The sequence below is a fragment of the Podarcis filfolensis genome (assembly GCF_964270895.1).
Source record: "Podarcis filfolensis genome assembly, chromosome: 4".
NCBI classification, from domain to species: Eukaryota; Metazoa; Chordata; class Lepidosauria; order Squamata; family Lacertidae; genus Podarcis; species Podarcis filfolensis.
The window spans coordinates 30,295,390-30,316,940 of NC_139607.1; the positions used below are offsets into that span (position 1 = coordinate 30,295,390).

Genomic DNA, 21,551 nt, shown 5'->3' on the forward strand with positions numbered 1-21,551 from the left:
GCTATGGGGAACAAAAAAACCCAATACTTGTTCAAAGCAAGGGGAAGGTGACTTCCTTTTTTATGACGCTGTTTCTTTCCAGTGGAGGAAAAAACTTGCAATTAACCTCAGACAACAAAAGTCTTTTTGCTGTTGCCAATCAGTTGACAATGTTCACATTTGTAGGGCTGTCAGCCAGAAAAAAAGAAATTAAGTTGATCTTCTACGTTATAACCATTAACTGGTTATAACGTATAATATTTTTTTTTTATTCATTAAATTTCTATATCACCTTTCATGAGAAGACCACAGGACGATTTACAATATAAAAACACAAAAATATGTAACAAAGTAACAAAGCAAAAACACCCACAACACAAACACCCACAACAATCTCTGGCCACTCCAGAAGGACACCATAGTTGACGGTACTGTAAACCTCTGAAAGGTCAAGGTGGTTTAACAGGCACACATTTCCCCCTGTCTATCTCCTGAGGGAGGTCATTATACAGGGAAGCCAAAGCAGTTTCTGTGCCAAAATCAAAGTTAAACCCAAACTGAATCAGATCCAGAAAACTGGTTTCCTCCATGACCGCCTGGTACCAAAAACAAACAAGAGATAAATGCTCTTTTGAAATACTGAAGAATACAAGGTAACTTGGCTGTAAACAAATCCCTCAAAACTTACAGTTGGTGTCTGCATAATTTGTCTTGTGTAACCAGCCCTACACATATTCTTAGTAAAAAGCCACCTTCAACAATGGGAAGAAAAAGTAAAAGGTAACTCCTCCCCTCTTCAAAAGGGTTATAAATTGTCTGCCGTGAACCTGATATGAACAGGAAGATTCAGTTTAAGACTTCCTAAGGGGGGGGGGATACCACTCCAAATGACTCAGAAATCTGTTCTGTGGAACAATTGTATCCACAGAATAAAGAATTTTATAACATTTTCCTTGTCTAATCTGATTCTGCACCCAGGGAGAAATCACGTAGCTCATTAAGCCTCTCTTTCACTCTGTCATGAGCTGTGACTACCTCTGGCATTTATTTGTCATAAGTAATTGCTGCCGTCTGCTTTCCCCACGGACAGGAACATAGGAAGCCTGCCTTATACTGAATTGGGGCACTGGTCCATCTAGTATTGTCTACACTGGCTGGCAGAATAACATTAGAGCAGCCTGCTGGGCCAAGCCAATGGCCTGTCTGCTGCAGCATTCTCATAGTGGCCAACCACAAGCAGCTCTCCAGGGTTTCAGACAGGGGACATCCAGCTAGGGATGGGGGAGGCATTTGATGCCATTTACATTTAAAGGCGACTCTCTCAAAACTGCAGATTTCAAAACCGTATGAGAATCAAAGCACAGTCATCCATGAAAATTTGAACTTATCAGAATCTTGCAGGGCAGTTCTCCACCAAGCAATCTTTATTCAAATGCATATATTAGGAGAAAACGTGCATTAAAAAACTAAGTGAAAATAACATTCAGAATGCATATTAGCATTGCTTGTAAAAACGTTTGCTGCTTTGCATGTGTCTGTCTAGTCCCTGAACAGCCTGAGCCACAAGTGTGCATGGTCCCAGCATCCTCAAGCAACTGGATATAACTGGTCCAAATCATGAGGGGGGGGTTTCATTATGTGATAGCAGCTGGAACTAATAAAAAGGAAGGTGAACAGGCTAACTAGTCTGAATTCTCCCAATAATTAATGCTTGCTAGATCACTAAAATTTAAAATAGCCTGATTTCTGGGGAATGTATATTTTAATTGGCTGGTTAAATGATACATACATATTATTCACAAATTAAAGATCTATGACAAGCATTCATAATTTTCTGCACCGTTTGCAAAAACATATGCACAATAGTGCTGGTATAACTCAAGTTGAGGCCAGTCAATGATCAGGTGGTCTCTGACCTGCAGGTTTTAATGGTGATGAGAAGCAGAAGACTTGAGCTTTCCATATCAGCTCTTAGCAGCTGGTAAGTCTTGGCTGCCTTTGTATAATAGAACAAAGTGAGCAATGTCTTGGAGCATATTAAATATCAGTTTCATGAAAGTAGAAACTTAATTTTGACAGGCAAAAGCAGGGATCAACAAGGTTTTAATCTTATGGTGCAAGCTTTATTTTGTAGTACAAAATTTATTTTCCTATTCTTATGGCATTTTCCCTCTTCAGTTCAATGTTCCCAGTTCAACATGTGGTTGCCTGAGTTATTGGTGCTTAGCAAATTCCCTGCAGAAACAACTGATCACCCATTAACCATAAGAGAGTTGCGGGAATTCGACTAAAGCTTAACAGGCAAAAATTAAGCAAAGTAAAAGATCAGTGAAGGAAGACAGAACCACAATAACATTTCACCTGAGGCAATAAGATTATACCTAGGAACAAAAATATAGGAAAAATACTCATGACTGGGTTGGAGATTTAAAGACTGGCTCCATGTCAACTTCCCAAAAAGGTCACACAGGAGCTGGGGGAAGGGGAGTGGGGGAAGAAACATAAGATCCCTGCTGGGTCTGATCTAAGGATCCAGAATCATTTTATTGTCTCTACCTTTATAGTACAGAAAGCTTCAGTTAAGCACCATCTGCCCCTTAAGATAGGATTGTACAATTGGCAAGATGTGTGGCAAGACAATTAAACTCAACGACTCTATATTGGCAAGACAGGATGCAGGAGTATTGCTTAAGTATCCTGCAAAGGTATGTGAGAAGTGTGAGAAGTATTTGTGAGAAATGTAGACGGAATTGCAGGGGTTAGATGTTACCCAACGGATATTTCTTGGTGGGGATGTGTCATGCCTATGGTCCCTTAAAACTCAGCACTGATTCAGTGGAAAGAAACTACAAAGGCCAGAATGGTCATCCTTCCTCTCCAACAGCATGACTTCTGTACGTACATAGGAATCTATGGGTTGTATCCAACAAGTTATTCCAGCCGCACAAGGATTTTCACTGGTGTAACACAACTTTCCCTCCCTCTCCTTCCATGAACCCTCAATCTTTTTGTGGTTTTCCCTAACCCTCCAGAGCTCATTTGCACAAGCGAGTGTGGGGAAAAGTCCTTGCACAAATGGAACAACTCCTTCAATGCAACCCTTTATTTTTATTTACCTGGGTTTACAGCCCTTAATAAGGACGCAGGTGGCGCCAGGAGCCCCTGCTTTGCTTAAAATGTAAAAGGCGGCTTCCTCAGGTAACTCCTTCTAGGATGCTTTTTCAAATCACCAGCAATGTGGGTGGCTGGGGAGGCATCAGAATGCCAGAGAAATGTTTAATGGCAAAGGGCAGGGGAATATTCCTGGCCTCTTCTCAATGACATGCGAAGCTCAAAATCCAAACCCACCCAAAGCATCCTGACAATAAAGGCAGAACAATGGAGGCCTCTTTTATGGAGGAAGAAAGTGGGGAACAGATTTCTGCACAGTGCTAATGTTAAATACCATCTTCCTTTGGTGGAATTGATTTTCACCTCCCTACTCCCTGGCAGTGGCGTAGCGTGGGGGGTGCAGGGGGGCGGCCGCACCGGGCGCAACATCTGGGGGTTAGGGCAAATCCACGGGTTAGGGGGCGCAAATCCACGGGTTAGGGGGCACAAATCCACGGGTTAGGGGGCGCAAATTACTTGCCTTGCCCCGGGTGCTGACAACCCACGCTACGCCACTGCTCCCTGGACTGCTTGTTAACACAGATCATTGCCAGGCATCAGCTGCTGGATTGAATTTATCATTGCCAAACCTCCTTCCACCTTCAGCAGGTTTGAAGCAGTCCTTTCATTTGCCCGTGGCAGCCAGCAACACATTCCGCAATGCACTGCACCCACTCAGCTAAAATCCACTGAGATTTGGTGTCTACAGTGTATTTTATTTGCCCAGCTTGTTTAAATTTGACCAAGCTTCTGGTGCAGATAACCAGTCCATTCTATCTTGCATTTCTAGCCTCTCACGTATTCTTGATGTGTATGCAGGATCTCTCTCTCTCTCTCTCTCTCTCTCTCTCTCTCTCTCTCTCTCTCTCTGTGGAATCTTTGGAGACCCTGATCTGCACAGGAACACATTATCTAAACATGCCTTACCATATGGGATCCTGGAAATAGCATGTCCCGATGAACTCTTGGAAATATATTGAATCGCTCCCTCTTGAATAAACAAGTTCATGCAAATGGTATTTTTAGAACAAATGAGGAGAAAGGGATGTGCAATTCTGCTACAGCAGCAAAGAATTGAATTTCCCACAGTTATTTTGTCCCCCTTTCCCCCCCTTCAGTAATATTTTGTGCAGCTGGATTCACTGGAGAATGCTGTCCTGGGCTTTTCAAGCTATGCAGTTTGACAACCTCTTTCGTCCCAGAGGGCAAACAATCTTGGCAGAGCACAGAGTTCCCTGACTAGGAGTGGACTCAAACAGAGTTCTGAAGATTAGAACTAATTCACACAAACCACAGCATTGGGGCTGTGTGACAAGGAAATTCTCAGAGGCTGCCCGGCATATTATACCAAGCAGTTTATGTGAAAAGCTTGCCCACTTAGCATTTTCTTCATGCTGTTTTGTGTTTTGTTGGCACCTGTCTGTCTCAAGAGACAATGGAGTGGCACCTCCAGGGGTGAAGTCAAATTGCTGCATTGGCAGCACCAAATGGACCTCCTCAGGGCACAAGCCTGGCCCAGACAAAAAGACTCCCATCTTAGCCTCACAGATGTGGTCCAAACGAAAGCAGGGCAGCACCAGCTTGGCTGCAGGAGTTGCCAGGACAAGGCACCATCCAACAGCCTTAAGGACTCCACTCTGGATTTGTGTAGGGTTTACACCAGCGTAATGCTGGTGGTCAACAAAAGAGGTTCAAAGACTCTCTCAAGGCAAATCTTAAAAAATGTTGTATAAACACTGACAAATGGGAAACACTGGCCTGCGAGCGCTGCAATTGGAGAACAGCCTTTAGCAAAGGTGTCATGGGTTTTGAAGATGCTGGAAGGAGGGCGAAAGGGAGGAACACGCTATGAGGAAGGCATGCTTGGCAAACCCTCATCGTGATCAATTCTTGCCTGGAAATCTATGTCCCCACTGTGGAAGAACGTGTAGATCCAGAATTGGCCTCCACAGTCACTTATGGACTCACTTTTAAAACTGTGTTTATGGAAGACAATCTTACTCAGCTACCAGTGATCACCAAAGAAGAAGAAGAAGAAGAAGGGAAGAATTCAGCTTCTCCCAAAGATATCCCTATTCAGGGATGCTGGACTGGCAGAAGGTAAATTTCTGGAATCACAAATTGTGCTACAATCTTCAGACTAGGACTCAGCCTCCTGCCATCCTTGAACATGATCCCTGAACAGATTGATGGTAGCTGCAAGCCAAGCAAATCTGGAAGCCAAGAAAAAACAAGTTTCCCATCACTGAATTTTCTGAGTTGGGTAACTTGTGCTCCCTTCTCTAGAGCACCTTCTTTCACGTCTGTGAACTCACACACTACCCCCTAAAGAATCTCACAGGGTGGTGGCCATTCTACTGGTGCCCCTATGCTATTGAATGCCCTTCGCTTTACCATATGGAAAGTAGCAACCAGTCATCTCATAAAGACGTATCCATTGACCCAGCCTTTCCCTGACCCATAAAATTGTTCTGTGTTTATGTGCTTGAATCTCCTGAATTTTTGTTTTTATACTGCCAGTTCATTAGTTTTAACCTGTATTTTTGTTTAACGAAATTATTAGTATACGCCTACGGCATACCAAGTGAAGATTTTTTAAAATATTAGGCAGTTTATATCTTTAAATAATAAGTTTATTTATTCCATTGTCATAGTTTCTAGCCCTGCAGAATTAAAAATAAATAAATCAGTAAGTGCTATATTCTCGGCATTGCAACCTTAATTTTTGTTATAGCAAGCACCTGTACTTCCTTCAGCAGACTTCCAAAGGAAAAAGTTCCTAATGGTTTTATAAGTGCAGTAAGATTGCTTTCAAAGTATTTTCCTTCTATAGTTTCCTGCATTGTATGAAATACCACCAGATAGTACCAGCGCTTTAACAGGCCTGTTTCCTTTCTAATGATAATCATACAGGTATGGTTGTATAGATTCTTTAGATGGAGTAGCTGCAGCACATGCTGGGAATTCTGAGAGCAGCATGTGGAACAGAAAATTACTTTCTTATGCAGAACACGTCCTCCCAATAGTTCATTTTAAGTAAGCATTTCAAAACTGTACTATGTTGTAATGGAACAACATGTCTAAGTGGTTTGCTGGATTAGGAAACAACATTTTACCCAATATTTCAGTCATTTTCCTACCTCCAGGACATCATCATCCACAGTGGCTGGATTTTTACTTGCATTGGACACGGGTGGCACTGTGGGTTAAACCACAGAGCCTAGGACTTGCTGATCAGAAGGTCAGCAGTTCGAATCCCCGCAACGGGGTGAGCTCCTGTTGCTCGGTCCCTGCTCCTGCCCACCTAGCAGTTCGAAAGCACCCCTAAGTGCAAGTAGATAAATAGGTACCACTTTATAGCGGGAAGGTAAACGGCGTTTCTGTGTGCTGCTCTGGTGCCGGTTCGCCGGAGCAGCTTCGTCACGCTGGCCACGTGACCCGGAAGTGTCTGCGGACAGCGCTGGCTCCCGGCCTCTAGAGTGAGATGAGCGCACAACCCTAGAGTCTGTCAAGACTGGCCCGTACAGGCAGGGGTACCTTTACCTTTAAGGTTGAAAGATTTACAGACTGTCAACTTACAAAATTTCAAGGCCTCCAAAGTTCATCAAGTCTAACCCCTAGTCAAAGCTCCTGTCGAGGAAACATAGGATTTGTGCAAACCAGTTTTGTTTTGACAATGGGTAAGAGAATGGGCAGATCTAACAAGAATCTTAAATTTCAAAAACAGTAAACGTTGAATTTACATATGTTCAAGAGTAGATCTGTATGTACACAGCTCCACATAAGCACAGGAGATGCAAGAATGATGGCAGATTGAACATCACTGTCAGGGAACCGCCATCGGAGCCCGAGGGAGAGGGAGGGCTCCAGAGGGGTTCCGGAGAGCGTCCCGGGAGGGAGAGAAGCAGCCCATCTTCTGGGGAAGGAATTCAGCGTAGCACCAGTGGAGAAGGGGGGCAGATGGGGGAATTGGCGAGCTGGCTCCATGACTCCTCGCCGGAGACCAGCGGGGAGAGCACGGGTCCTCCGCTGCCCACACCCTCCCTGCGGAGAAGGCTTCCGCGCAGGGAGAGTAGGCGGTGACTAGGCGTCAAAGAGCTTCTTTGCTGGAAGAAGTTCAAGAAACGCCCACTGATGGATTCTGCCAGCGATTGAGACAGCCACGGGTGAGAGGCTGTCCAGACAGAAAGGGTTCACCCAGGTAACCTAGCCAGGTGTGGCGTCGATTTACGCACGCGCAACCCCTAGAATCATTACAATCACTCAAGTTTATCTTTGATTTCTTTTTTGAAGAACAAAAAAGAAGCCTTAGGACTGCTAAGATATGCTTGAAAGTATGTGTGCAACATCTGCTGAAGTCTCATAAACGAGAGGTGGCTGAATAAGATTTTGCGGTTGGGACTGGGTTTTCGGTAGTGCCCACAATCAGGAAATCCAGAATTATGCAATAAAAAATTGCACAATGTATACAGCTAACTGTATTCTGCTTTTCTTAGAGCACAATAAATTTACTTTACTGTGAAGTCCATTCAGCCCTTGACAAGGGTCCCTGAAAAATTACACAGCCATGTTGAATTTTAAGGCTATGATACTGTTTTATGTGGAAGAGGTGAGGCCATGTTCAGGGCCCAGACAGAATCTTAGAAGATAGCATGGCTCTAATGTTGTTCTGTCCCAGTTTTAATACCCGTCTTCTCTGAAATGTGTCTTTTCAAGTCTGAAGAGGCCTAGCAGTCTTTTACTCCATTGAAACAGGGGAAACTCTGCTTGTACCAGGACTTCTGACGGAAGTCCTCTCAAGCCAGATGTGAAGATGACATTCTTGGGCTGGGGGTACAATGGAACCATGAGATCTTCTTGCTAACGTGTTTCTGGGCTTGGCTGCGTGTGCGGTTCCCCATCAGAGTCCTCAATCTCACCACCTGAAGAATAGGAATATGATCCCAGGGTCATGTCAAATGCAAGCATCTTCCACACAATCCTTGGGCCCAGACTGAATTGCCACTCAAGCTATACACATATTCTCTCTCTCTCTCTCTCTCTCTCTCTCTCTCTCTCTCTCTCTCTCTCTCCATCTCCAGCCTTTTAAAGGCTTTTAGGACTGCTAAGGCAGGTGAAATATTCAGCTGTTTCTTGTGAAGGTTTAAAGCCAGAGTGCGCCTAGGGCAGGGAATTCCATTTGCATTCAGCTGGAACTCAGTTCTGGCACCCCTCAAGTAGGCTCCATTGCCATTATACGAGAACAAGGGAGGTGTTCATGGTGAGTTCCGGCACCTTTCCCCCCACCTAGAAAAACAGCACGAATTAAGTGCACACACTCTTCTCATTTTCTTGACAATGACATTTGAAGTTCTAGTTTGCAAAACAAGCAACCAAACTTAGATCCAATGTGTGAAGTAGATTTATGGTTATTTCCCAGTTGGCACTGTTTATTCCGACTTGAGATTCTGGGACATTATTTACGAATCTTTTTGTACCCCGAGTAGTTTTACTTATGAAATACAAATCACATGCCTTTTGCACACAAAACAGTTCCATCTTCTTGTTCCATACTGAACAGAAGAGCACAAGCTAATCACAGTAGTAACAGCAGCAGGTTGTGTGAAAATACCTTGCTAGTATATTTGCATCAGCTCTACTGAAAACTTTGGAGTTGGGCCTTGAAAGACATTGCTGGCCCATTTAATCCAGCTGTGCCATTCTAAATTGTTTCAGCAAAGCTGCACACCCTGTTGTGTCTGTGTCTAGCTACATAGTGTGTGAGTTTTACCAAGTATAAGATTTACAGAATACAATTTCACCCATGTGCTGCCAAGAGACTGTTGTTTCTTTCACTGTGATTTAGAAGAGCATACGTTTCCCCCTTCTAAAGAAAAAAGAAAGCCACTCAAAATACTTCCACATACACAACTAGGTGTCATTTTTTTTCTTTATTTAAGGAAAAATGGGGAGAGGGGGACAGTATTTTATAATACACAAAAGACAAATTAGACAGCACTGCAAAAAGGCTGAGTGTTTCATTGCCACCAGTCTGCTTTGCAGCTCTACAATTAGTAATTTTGTCATTTTTATTATTGTTTAAGCATCTTTATAGTTGGCAGAGTTGGGGGTTATTTAAAAAAAAAAATCACAAAAGTGTGTACTGCTACTACTATGAAAACCTAAACCCCACAAAATCACTTCGAAATAAACCATAAATATGTGATGCACATTAGTGTAACAAAACCATTTTTGTAAACATTTTCTCCAACATAACATGTGCATACAATAAAAAATAAAGCCACTGCAGTCATACAGTTAGAATTACTTTGACTTAAGATATAGAAAGTTCTTACTTAAAGCTTAAAACTAAACTAGGAGTATTTTTATGCTTCACCAACAGCACTGCTTTAAAAATGGATTTCAACATTTTTTCATGTAGTGGTTTCGTAATACTGATTTGACTTGTCAAGTCAGCCACCCTGGCATTTGTGTGGGGTTTGGGGGCAGCGAGACGGCTGCCCCACTGAACAAGTCATGCTCCCCGCCCTACCCCCTACCCTCCTATTTTGTTGTACAGAATTTCATCAGCATATTGACCAGGGAGAATTCCTCCATATTACAACATTCCTACATTTAACAGTAGTCTTCTTTAAAATATAGATAGATAGCAAGGTGGCATGAGAAGAGAGGTCAAGAATTAAATCAGTTTTTAACCACATCGTGCCTTTTAAATATTTTCCTTTGGGGCGTCTGGTCGATCAGGAGAATATGCTACCGTGCCATGTGAGAGATACACCTATTGCCTCTGTCTGCATTGGTCTTCTGAGTCCCATTAATTCCTTGCTGTTCAAAGCAAAGCTGCTACTTTCACCTGTTTCCCAACAGGTACAGTGAGAACTGAAAGCCACGTCTAGAATTAGCTCTGATGTTCAGTGCTATGCAAAACCCAAACCATTCCCCGCCCCCTCAAATAGGAGAGACTTCAAAAGGTTTTTCTGCCAATAATTATCTGTGTGTTTTCTGCTATTTACTCCTTTCTGGGGAGAGGGGGACCTTCCTGATCTTGCAAAGAAAGCCCTTAGTAAATAAAAATAAGCTGGTCAAAGAAAGGAACAGCAGTCTGATTCCAAAAGAAAGGCTTATTGAGCAGCTGGTTCACCCAACTGGTACTGTTCAACACAAAGCAAGTTGTGTGACAAATCTCATTTGAACTATTGAAGCGTCTCGATCGAAGAATCACATTTAAATCTCTACACCTGCCATGCCATGAATAAAGGTAACCACAGCAGAAGACATAGCCCATGAAACACTGGACTCCAGTTCACTGGCTGAACAGTGAACTTAAGGCAGCTGTAAACAAAAGAGTGTTTTTTTTAAAAAAAATCCCTTAAAAAAGAAAACCAACCCCATAACGATCGAATAATGACACTGTGCATTATTACATCACCAACAGATAATACACACTCAAGTTTTCTCAAGTAATAAACACATGTAGCCTTTAAACAAATTATTAGTCTTGAGACATTTATTACGAAGGCCAAAAACTTACTGATAAAACAAAACTGAGGGGGTTTTTTCCCTTTAAAAAAGTGGGGCAAATGAGGGAAAGAGCCAAGAGTTGGATGTTACATTAAAACACAAGTATATGCTGTTTTAAAAAAGAAAAATGAATAAGCGGTATTAACTACATTCTTAAAATAGTTTTAGTGCATTGCATTCTTAGAAAAGGAAAACGTCACTTCCCCAAAAGTTTCCTACAACATTTAACAAGTTATAGAACTAGCCTAGCTATTGTTACTTGCCTGTTACCAAACCCCACATGTTAGGAGTAAAACCTTCTGAATTTTAGGCTGAATTCCTTAAAACTTCCATTCATGATAAAATCGGTAAAAAATAAAGTGAAAAGTTCGCTTTCAAAATTTAAGAAATGGACTGCTTAGGTTGCTGTGTCACTGCTACGAATCTATCAACCATCTCAAATAACTGCTTGTCTCTTCTGCTGAAACCCAATACAAAATTAACAGTCAAACCTTTAACCTGCTAGTTTTGGTATTATCAATAATTGGACATTAATATTTGTTCTCCTAAAAAAAAAAAAGTAGAAACCTAAACCACCTCTTTTACTGCATGCATTAGAAACCATGAGGTAGGCACAAAAATAAACATGTTTGGAATTTTCTTTCCCCAAAGGCTACATGCGCAGACTGGTAGTAAAAGTTGTTGCACATTTCAGGTTTAAACAAAAATTAAACCTTTAACTGAGGCAGTGCTAACACTGACATTTACCAAGTTCTAGCCTAATGAAGAGTCGTTATAGAAAAATGAACAATTCTATTTATTTATTTTAAAAAATCATCCACGTGTGGTTTTTAGGCAAAACTCGGTACATAGAAAAAAAAATGACTGAACTCTTGGCCAAGCCAAAACTTAAAAAAAAGTCACCCTATCTCCCCCTAAACCACTGTGCCTTTCACATTTTATAAATATTAATTTTAAAACCTGCATCTTCCTCTTTGCCCACATATTGTCACATTACAAAAGAAAAAAGAAAAAAAAAGAAATGTCAATTAAATACATTGTTAATATTACTATATTAGATTTGCTCTCTGCTTAAGCAACACTGACTCCACCTACAACACCCTCCAAGCTACCTTCTCATGTTTGCCTCCTTTCAAAAAACTTGCATCTGATCCGTCTCTTTCTTTCTCACTGGGCAATCTGCAGGAGGGGAAGGAGGAAAAGGAGAGGGAGACCTGATTTTTCCTCTAGTGGGATCCCAAAACAGATAGCACCCAATGGCAATATCTTTACAGCACCAGCTGCGTACCGCAGCCTCAATTTTAAAACAAAAAGAACCCAACATCGGTGATGCCTCCACACGCAATGGCATGTGGCCCTACATCACGTCAGGCCTGTTCTCCAGTTGCAAATGGTTCCAAGTTATGAAGACTCCAGATGACAGCAATCCCTTGTCAAACTACAATAGCTTCTACCAGCTCAGAAGAGAAGTCCTGCCTAAGGTCATGAAATAAACTTGGCTGCTTCCTCCGGACCGTACAGATGCAAAGAAAACCTGTAAAGCAAGAGACACGAGAGAAAACAAAATGGGACTCAGGTGGTTTTAAAACAGGGGTCAGCAATTTTTTTCAGTCCACTGTCCCTCAGACCTTGTGGGGGGCCGGACTATATATATATATATATATATATATATATATATATATATATATATATATATATATTTGGGGGGGGGGGAGATGAACAAATTCCTATGCCCCACAAATAACCCAGAGATGCATTTTAAATAAAAGCACACATTCTACTCATGTAAAAACACCAGGCAGGCCCCACAAATAACCCAGGGATGCATTTTAAATAAAAGCACACATTCTACTCATGTAAAAACACCAGGCAGGCCCCACAAATAACCCAGGGATGCATTTTAAACAAAAGCACACATTCTACTCATGTAAAAATACACTGATTCCCAGACCGTCCGTGGGCCGGATTTAGAAGGCAACTGAGCCGGATGCCTACCCATGTTTTAAAACAAAAACTAGAAAGAAGAGAAGAAATAGTACTAGGGGGACACTTTTAAGGCAGCAGGAATGAAGTCATTGGGCATCAGTGGCTATGTTCTCAAAGCTCAGTGGAACACCAAAGTGCAGAAGGAAAGCCACGTGGAAAGGCCTCTCCTGTACTTTTAAATATTTCGCCCTGCTGCCTCCAGATGTTGTTTAACTCAAACTCCTGTCAGCCGCAGCCAACATGGTGGGAGCTGCAGTCCATCAACATCTGGGGAGTACAAGGCTGTAGGAATTCTTTTCTGCTTCCCTGCCAACGAAGTGCCCAAGAGAGTCATTGTGTGTGCATCCATGGCTTTCCATATCTGATCCATATATCCATTCCTTTCCTCCCAACCCTAGTCAGAGGATTGTGGAATTGGGTGGAACACATTTTGGACTGATCACCAGCGTTCCTCCTCTCTCTTCTCCACAATAATTTTGAAACGGGGAGCAGGGGGGAACTAATGTAAAGGAGGTCGAAACATATCTCTTACCTTGTCATTGCGTTCACATAGAAACTTCAGTCTTTGTGCCCTCTTGTGCATAAATACACCATCCAAGTGTCCTGTTTCCACCGATCGTATCTCAATAGCTTTTTCTCCCCAGCCCATGATCTGATTGGATCGAATATACGCTTTACAATCAAAACAAAAAGCCACGATTAATCATCCTCATGATACCCAGCAGCATAAAGCAAAGTGGTTATATTATGCATTCTAACTTTTAATTGCAGCTTGTTGAATTGATAATATTTCACCCAAATCAATTCATATAAAACCCATAAACAAAATTGATATGTTTCCATCCTTGTTGCCGTGGCTAGATGGCTATACAGCTAGATGAAAACTTGGCTTCTGTAAGCAAGCTTTTAGCTGATTGCACTATACTTCCTTCCCAAGAGAACAGATATCTTTGAAAGTTTAATTTTCAAATACCAACAGCACCATCCTACATATTTAATGGATTTTACCCCCAGGTAAGTGGGCATAGGATTGCAGTTTACGAGTTTCTGTCCTCAGCCAAATACATTAAAGACAACATAATAATTCATAAAGCTTCCAAATCATCGAGACTATTAAAAACTTTTATTTGGATTAACAGCTTTTTGTTATGGACTGCTAACAGAGCCCCAGGCAGGCTGTGTCATATGGAGACAGTTTGCCTTCCTGAAATACTACGGAAACATTTATGGCAGAATTTGTTTTGTCTCTCTGAAGTCTTTAAGATTAGGTAGCCATAACTGGATGCAAGGACTGCATTATGTGACTCAAAATATACCAGTATTTCTGTAGGGAATGCACAGACAAAGGATTCTTATTCTTCTCTGATTTAGCAAAAAAATGGGATTTTTAAGCTTTCTCAATTTCGGGAAGACATAAAGAGCATCGCTACAGACACAAACCCATGTGAAAATGTAACAAGGATCTCTGGACTGCGGTCTGTGCTTTCAAAGCGACTCGCCTCAAGCCCCATCTGTAAGGGAGCAACTTATAATTACAAGTAATATAATTTTAGCTCAGCCATAAACTCACTACGTGACTTTAAACAAGCTGCTCTCCTAGCCCAACCACAACAGGAGGATAGTAATATTGGTCTACCAAACAAGAGAAAGGCTTCTGAGAAGTACATGGCACATGTTAAAAGTAGAGCATCTGAACCCTTAGAAAGAGCACTATATATGTCCTAAGAATTATTATGGTAATTATTCTGGAATATAAATGCTCAATAAAGCTACTGGCTACAGCCTCAAACATTTGGAGGGCACCAAGGTGGCAAAGACTGATCTATAATCCACAACACACAAGTAAAAAGGTACTTTACCGCTGTACAAATCTGTTTAACAAATGAATGACTGAATTCCAAGATGATAACAACAAAACAAAAGAAACCCATCTCTCCGTTGGGCCACATCATTTCCCTAACAGTACAAGCAAGCTGGGGATCTTGGCATACATACCCACTGATGTTGGCATTTCTCCCCACTGCAGAACCACATCTTTGGTGATCCTTCCATATGTATTAACATAAACTCCTTCATCTTCATAGCAAACAAGCAGCTCCATCCCATCCGTGTTTGGCAAAATGATGATTGCATGGGGTTGGATACTACTCTGGATCTGCAAGAACAACAGGAAGAACTGGATGTCACCTGCACTTTGAGGAACTGGAAGGAGTTGGAAGGGATCTCGGGGGTCATCTGGTCCCCAACGCTTGTACCAGGCAGGATCCTCACTAAAGCATCCATGACAGACTGAGTGCCCCCCAAACTCTTAGATTAAAGCAGACACAACCTCTGCTTAAAAACTTCAGAAGAAGGAGAGACCAAAAGCTCTTGAGGGAGTCTGTTCCACTGTAGTAGCCATAGTAGTAGTAGTAAGGTAAAGGTAAAGGGACCCCTGACCATTAGGGTCCAGTAGTGACCGACTCTGGGGTTGTGGCACTCATCTCGCTTTATTGGCCGAGGGAGCCGGCGTACAGCTTCCAGGTCATGTGGCCAGCATGACTAAGCCACTTCTGGCGAACCAGAGCAGCGCACAGAAACGACGTTTACCTTCCCGCCAGAGCAGTACCTATTTATCTACTTGCACTTTGACGTGCTTTCGAACTGCTAGGATGGCAGGAGCAGGGACAGGGCAACGGGAGCTCACCCCGTCGCGGGGATTCGAACAGCCGACCTTCTGATCGGCAAGTCCTAGGCTCTGTGATTTAACCCACAGCACCACCCGTGTCCCAGTAGAAGAAAGAAAGAAAGATTAGTATTATTTATTGCTCATACCCCACCCATCTGGCTGGGCCTCCCCAGTCACTCTGAGTGGCTCCCAACCGAATATTAAAAACATAATACAGCATTAAACATTAAAAGCTTCCCTAAACAGGGCTGCCTTCAGATGTCTTCTAAAAGTCAGATAGTTGTTTATTTCCTTGACATCTGATGGGAGAGCGTTCCACATGGCGGGTGCCACCACCAAGAAGGCCCTCTGCCTGGTTCCCTGTAACCTCACTTCTCGCAGTGAGGCAACCACCAGAAGGCCCTCAGCGCTGGATCTCAGTGTCCAGGCTGAACAATGGAGGTGGAGACGCTCCATCCACTGTCGGAACAGCTCTTACCCTCAGGACCAATGAATTATTAAGTGCCCAACATATGAGAGAAAGAGAGCTCACTCACTCAATGGAAACTTATTCCTGGAACATAGGGACAACTCCCCTTCACATATGAATAAGGTTTGAACGTGCATCTCACTCTTTTTGTAATGCAGAATGGGCTATGGAATACCACGCAATGAGAAATCTGGGTTCTTACATGAGTTGGGAGATAAATATCATACACTGATCCAGAGTCTACATCCACAGCATGAAATCCAGCACAGGAGCCATAGATCACCTTCAGCCTCTGACCTTCTTCCACAGTAAGATCCACTAATAATGGCTTATGTACCAAATCTCCAAATGACTGCAGTGCAAGCAATAAAAATAAAGAATTAGTACTTAGTACACTCCATTAAAATATGTTTCCTTTAGAAATCTACGCATGCCTCCATCCCCCTCCTCTCTCCCTTGTGAGGTTTCTTCTTCTATTAAGGTCCTCATTTTCATGTAAAAAAAAATGTTGTACGGAGGAACTATGTTTTTGCCATTTCTTTGGCTCCTTTAATGAATCAGCACAAAGTGGCTCCCTACAGGATCAGCTAAGTTTTTCCCTTTAAAAACTGAAGCAAAACACCAGGATTATATTTTCCCCTCAATATTCAAAATATAATTTATTCCTAGAATAAATGCTTTAGTTCAAAATATGCCAAATCCATCTCCCGTACAAGTTGATGAATTGTGGAGAAAATGGTGACGAGCCAATTGGTTTCAGTCTGTTCTCTCATTTCCCAGTTTAAGAATGAGAGGGCAGGAACATACAAACTTGGGAAAACCACCTCCCGAGAAAGAAAGGGACTCTCAGCTCTACTACAGTAGTTCCTGCTATGACAGATCTGCTCTTTATGGTCTCCTGGTTTTTGATCCTATGGAATACTAAGTGTTTAATTCTCCTTCATCAGACAACGTTAAAGTTTGAACAAATGCACAGCTCAGTGGTAGAGCGTCTGTTTGGCAATCAAAAGGTCTCGGGTTCAACCTTTGTATTGTCAGGTAGGGCTGGGGAATGCACCTGTATTAACCAGCTATCTACGTTCCACACTTACCAATCTGAACCCTTACCTTAAATGCCATAAATTTGTGGTATGGTTTTGGTGCCCAAGCATAGACTTCTACTGAACTCTTCAAAGCAATTACTAAGAATTTGATTCTTTCATACTTCACTGAAATTAAAAAGGACAGAGAACATGATTTTTACATTATAATCGGGGGGGGTGTGTCATATTATTGTCTTATAACTGCTATAGAACTACCAATTTAAAAACAATAATGCATATTGTCATATGTAATATGCACTCATAACTGAGTTAGCTCATGGTCTTCTCTAAAAAAAAAATATGAGCTGATGCTATATCTCAGAAAAGTGTGCTTTGGGGAGAATTTTGTATTTTCTTTTCTTAAAATAAGGCATCTTACTTGCGTAGGATAAAATCCCTTAAGTTCACATTTCCAGTGTTTGAATGTATTAATTCCTACAACAATCAAAAGATTATCCAAATGGCTATAACACTTTGGAGGAGCTATATCCTTATTAATCCAAGGGATTATGAAAGACATGAATGACAGAACTAATATTTAGCACTGTCGTGTTTTGTTTGATAGACTGACAAATTAATATTTTTTTAATATCTCACCTTTCTCCCTGACAGGGACTCAAAATCACTTAAAACAATTTTGATTGATTCAAGGGCTGCTTCCAATTATGCAACCCATCTTCTTAAAAACCTAATTATTTTTAAAAATGGACTTATTAAAATTGCAGGTGGAAGGTGCCCTTTGAGAAAGAAAAACATTCTCTCCTGTCACAAAGAGGAAACCCAGGGCTTTTTTTCAGGGGGAACTCACCAGAAAAATAGAACTGAGGAAACCTAGCCATTAACTGCTGCAACACATATATGCATCATAAAAAAATTCCCTTCAAAGCTATTTTGTGTATATGCAAGTTTAAGAAACATTATCAACTGAGCAGCTGGTACCTTTAATGGGGTGCCAGCCTTAGTAATATTACATTTAACATGTATATCATCTTTTTAAGGGAATTAAATCATTCTCACGTGCTAATCTTCTCTATCGTTCCAATTTTAATATATGTGCTGCTGAAGTGAGCACGGGAATTAAATCATTCTCATTACATTGTTGTATATAATTTTTATAAATTATATAATGAAGTTCAGCACCAAAAAGGATCACCATTCCTATACATTTTTTAAGTGCAGATATTTCTTTTTCTGAAAAGTTACTGTTAAAGTTGTCAAAAGCCGCAGTAATCTTCTGACCCCTCTGGATGTGACATTTATTGACTCCTACAGGGTTGGGTTGGGGTTTTTTTAAGCATATGAGGAGAAAAGGCTGGTTCAAATTTTCCCTGCTATTTGGCAACAATCAGAACTCTCGTTGGAAGGATGTGGGGGATGACAAATTGCACAGAGGGATGGAAGGGGGCGATAGTGGGATCAGCCAAAATAATGGTTTCAAGTTAAAACTAAAACCAGATCCAAAAATTGCAGGACATCTTTCCTTTGCAAGATTTCTTGAAACCAGGAGCAGAAACACAGGCTTCCTGGTGTTTGTTTGTTTGCCTATCCCTCTAGAGGATAAGAGGCCCATGGGCATTTCTATGAAAATCGGCCTTCCAAAAATTACCTCACGTGGCTTCTGTGAACCAGTTAACCTCTGCCAGGTTCAGAACTGGGACAGTGGCAGGGAAAGGATCTACAGAACCAAAACACATTTGCCTTTACACTAGATCTAAGAGCATGTTGGGAAATGTGTTGCTCTCAAGGCAGGGGGAGCAAGGATGTGTGTATCATCTTCAGTTTTACACATGTTTCCTGTTAACATGTTGTCTCAGCGAAGATTAAAGCGACGTAAGAACGCATTCTTACAACATTCATCCTGGAATATATAAATAAAGGAGGCAGCTGTCTCTTTTAGACCTTGTGACTTGTTTACAGAAGACCAAAAGCTAAGCACAATCCATTTCAACAGTTTCCTACCCTAACCAGACCTTTCCATTACATAATTCCATCTTCACTGACTTTCATAAATGTGCAGGATGAGTTACTTACCAACTTTATAGTGTACACAGCCTTCCAAGTCACCTACAGTTGTCCAGCCTTGTTTCTTTTCCACTTCAGGGTCATTGTGAAGAATTTTGTTTCTTAACCATGACAGATAATACACTCTCAATTTGTTTTTCTTACCTAGAAAAGTGTGGTAGGAATGGGCGATAAGGTACAAAGCTGGGATACAAGCCTCCACAAAAACATATTAGCGATCATACATAAAATCCACTTTTTAAAAAATTATGCCTTTTAAGCTCACCAAAGGCAAACTTTCCTTCCAGCTATTGCTACTGCCTGTTATGTTTAAAAAAATCAAAACTCTACCTAAAGAAAGTAAGATGAACCAGGCTACAGTTCAGATTTAACATTTTCAGTCCTCCAAATAATGGTTTGAGGGATGAGTAATAACCTCTGTGCTCACATACTCTTCTACATCAACTCTCGCATCAACTTCAGCCCTTCAATCGTGCTTTTGTATCATGTTTACCAAGCCGGCATTAAACCACAGTTTCCTGAGACCAATGTAACTGGAAACTGGGGATTTAGAGAAGCCATGATTGAAGCGACACAGACGGGGTATGAGGGGAGGGATAAGGGGGAGCATGTGGTCCCAACGCTCATTCCTAGTTTAATAAGCCATGGTTTACTAAGCTACAATTCACTGCATGACAACTGAGTCTTGCTCACAGCCAACTTATTACTTCCTGGTTGAAGCTGGCTTCAAATCCTGATTTGGAAGGCAAGTGCAAATGTTGCTTTATAAAGAGCCATTGGGGGGTGGGCGCTATCAGATATGGGGAATTCCAAATGCAGAATTCCAAATTCCTGTGGGGAGTAGGGAAGGTGAGGATTAGGAAGCGACAGAGAGGTCTGCTTCTGGCCCATGCCCAATTTGCCCATCAAAACTTGACCTTTTGAATTCTCCAGTCCAGTACCTAAGCCGAGAGGTCAAAACAGTGAACTCCTAAAGCTTACAACAGTTATGCTGTGACTGTAGCAAGGGACAAACAAGGTACATGCAATCTCTTACTCACAATCCAGCAGTACAATCTTTCAAGCCACATTTTTATTTATTTAACCATAACAAAAATAGTTTACAATACAAACAATACAAAATATTCATGATAAAATTCAAATAAAATCGAACTTTTAAAATTGCTAGGCGTAATAACACATTATCAAAATATAGATAAAATCAACACATGCCAATAAGACTGCATCTCTGGCTAGACTTGCCTAAACAAACAGAATGTTTGCTTAGATTTGTGTTAATATTTGCACAATATTACCTCAGACTTTTTATTTATTTCCTATAGTAGTATTTACTCAGTTACAACATGTGAATCCATGGGAACTTGGGTTTGAACTGCATCACTAGAATAGTTTTATCGTAACAGACATGATGTGGGAAAAGACCTGTAGTTTTTTGTTTTTAAGCTTCACATGTTGCTGATGGCGAAATACTGCGGTTAAGACTTGTGTGTGATCCTTTGTTTTTAACTGCGTCATTGGAGATCAAGACTCCTTGCCACATTCACTAGTTTCCTACTTGAATATTGTTTCCTCTTTTAAGGCACGTTATGTTAACCCTTTAACTGCATGATCCTTAGTGACTGGGACATACCTTCAACCTAGTATATCATCAACCTTTTCAGCTCCACCTTTAACCCAAGAATGTATTTGGGGATCTATTTCTTACCCATCTTTTACTATATATTTGCATGGTGGTAATGCTCTTGTTACGACCCAGCTTGGATCAGGCTGTACCCCCTTAGTGGGTCCCAACCCAGCAGTTGCAGAAACACCCGTTCAATATCCTTATGTTTTGTGGGAGGTCACAAAGACTCTTTCATTAATAAACACAAGAGGTAAAATGGTATTCCATAGGGAGATGCTTCTCATTTATTTAAAGGTTCTCTTTGTAGTCCTGCCAATTTCTTGGGTATACTCAGATAAGATATACTCAGAGCAGACCTACTGAAATCAATAGACCTAATTTAGGCATAACAAAATAAAAAAAATCCTTCCAGTAGCACCTTAGAGACCAACTAAGTTTATTATTGGTATGAGCTTTTGTGTGCATGCACACTTTTTCAGATACTAACTTAGGCATGTTCATTAATTGCAGTAGATAATACTTCAGTAGGGTGCATGGGCTGCTAGGGGAGGGGTAGTACCTTTGATGAGGGACATGTCATGTTCCTTCTGGGACAGTTTGTTCCCATTTGGTCCCCACCCTGCATTCAGGAATCACCAGCAGCTCCCAGAAGCTGTCAGCATGAGACAGCAGTCACACCCCAGGAACTGTTTCAACTGTTTGGCTAAACCAGCAGAGGGTAGATGAGGGGCCCCATTCCTTGGTGAGTTAGGGACTTCCCCTACATGCAAAGACAGGCTCCAGAGGATTGAGTGGACAAGACCAATAGTGGGTCCAACGGTCAAGAAGGCGGTTTCTGCACCTGATGTAGAGGAAAGAGTGGGGCAGATGGGGCTCGTCAACCTGGGAAGGTAGCCCACCTGGGAGAAGGAAAACTCTAAACCTCTGCTGCCTCGTAGGATATCTTCAAGAGAAGAAAAGGCGAAGGAGCAAACCCTGCCCAAATCCAAGGTGGAGTCCCTAAGACAAGTCAGATGGCACCTTGTACACCTCATCCCAGCTACTCCTGCA

At 41.7% G+C, this 21,551-nt stretch overlaps 1 protein-coding gene across 5 annotated transcripts in view; it reads right to left on the reverse strand.

Annotated features, from left to right (window-relative positions):
* Positions 1 to 9,044: 9,044 nt before the first annotated feature.
* The window catches only part of MAP4K4 (mitogen-activated protein kinase kinase kinase kinase 4), a 136,866-nt gene continuing 124,359 nt past the window's right edge, over positions 9,045 to 21,551 (reverse strand). For all 5 annotated transcript variants that reach the window (XM_083610410.1, XM_083610411.1, XM_083610409.1 and 2 more), the window contains 6 exons: positions 18,887 to 19,021; positions 16,881 to 16,981; positions 15,976 to 16,125; positions 14,632 to 14,791; positions 13,169 to 13,308; positions 9,045 to 12,184 (listed from right to left, as the gene is read on the reverse strand). In XM_083610410.1, the coding sequence (XP_083466536.1) occupies positions 12,101 to 12,184; positions 13,169 to 13,308; positions 14,632 to 14,791; positions 15,976 to 16,125; positions 16,881 to 16,981; positions 18,887 to 19,021 (770 nt within the window). In that variant the 3' untranslated portion in view covers positions 9,045 to 12,100. The remainder of the gene's footprint in view (positions 12,185 to 13,168; positions 13,309 to 14,631; positions 14,792 to 15,975; positions 16,126 to 16,880; positions 16,982 to 18,886; positions 19,022 to 21,551) is intronic.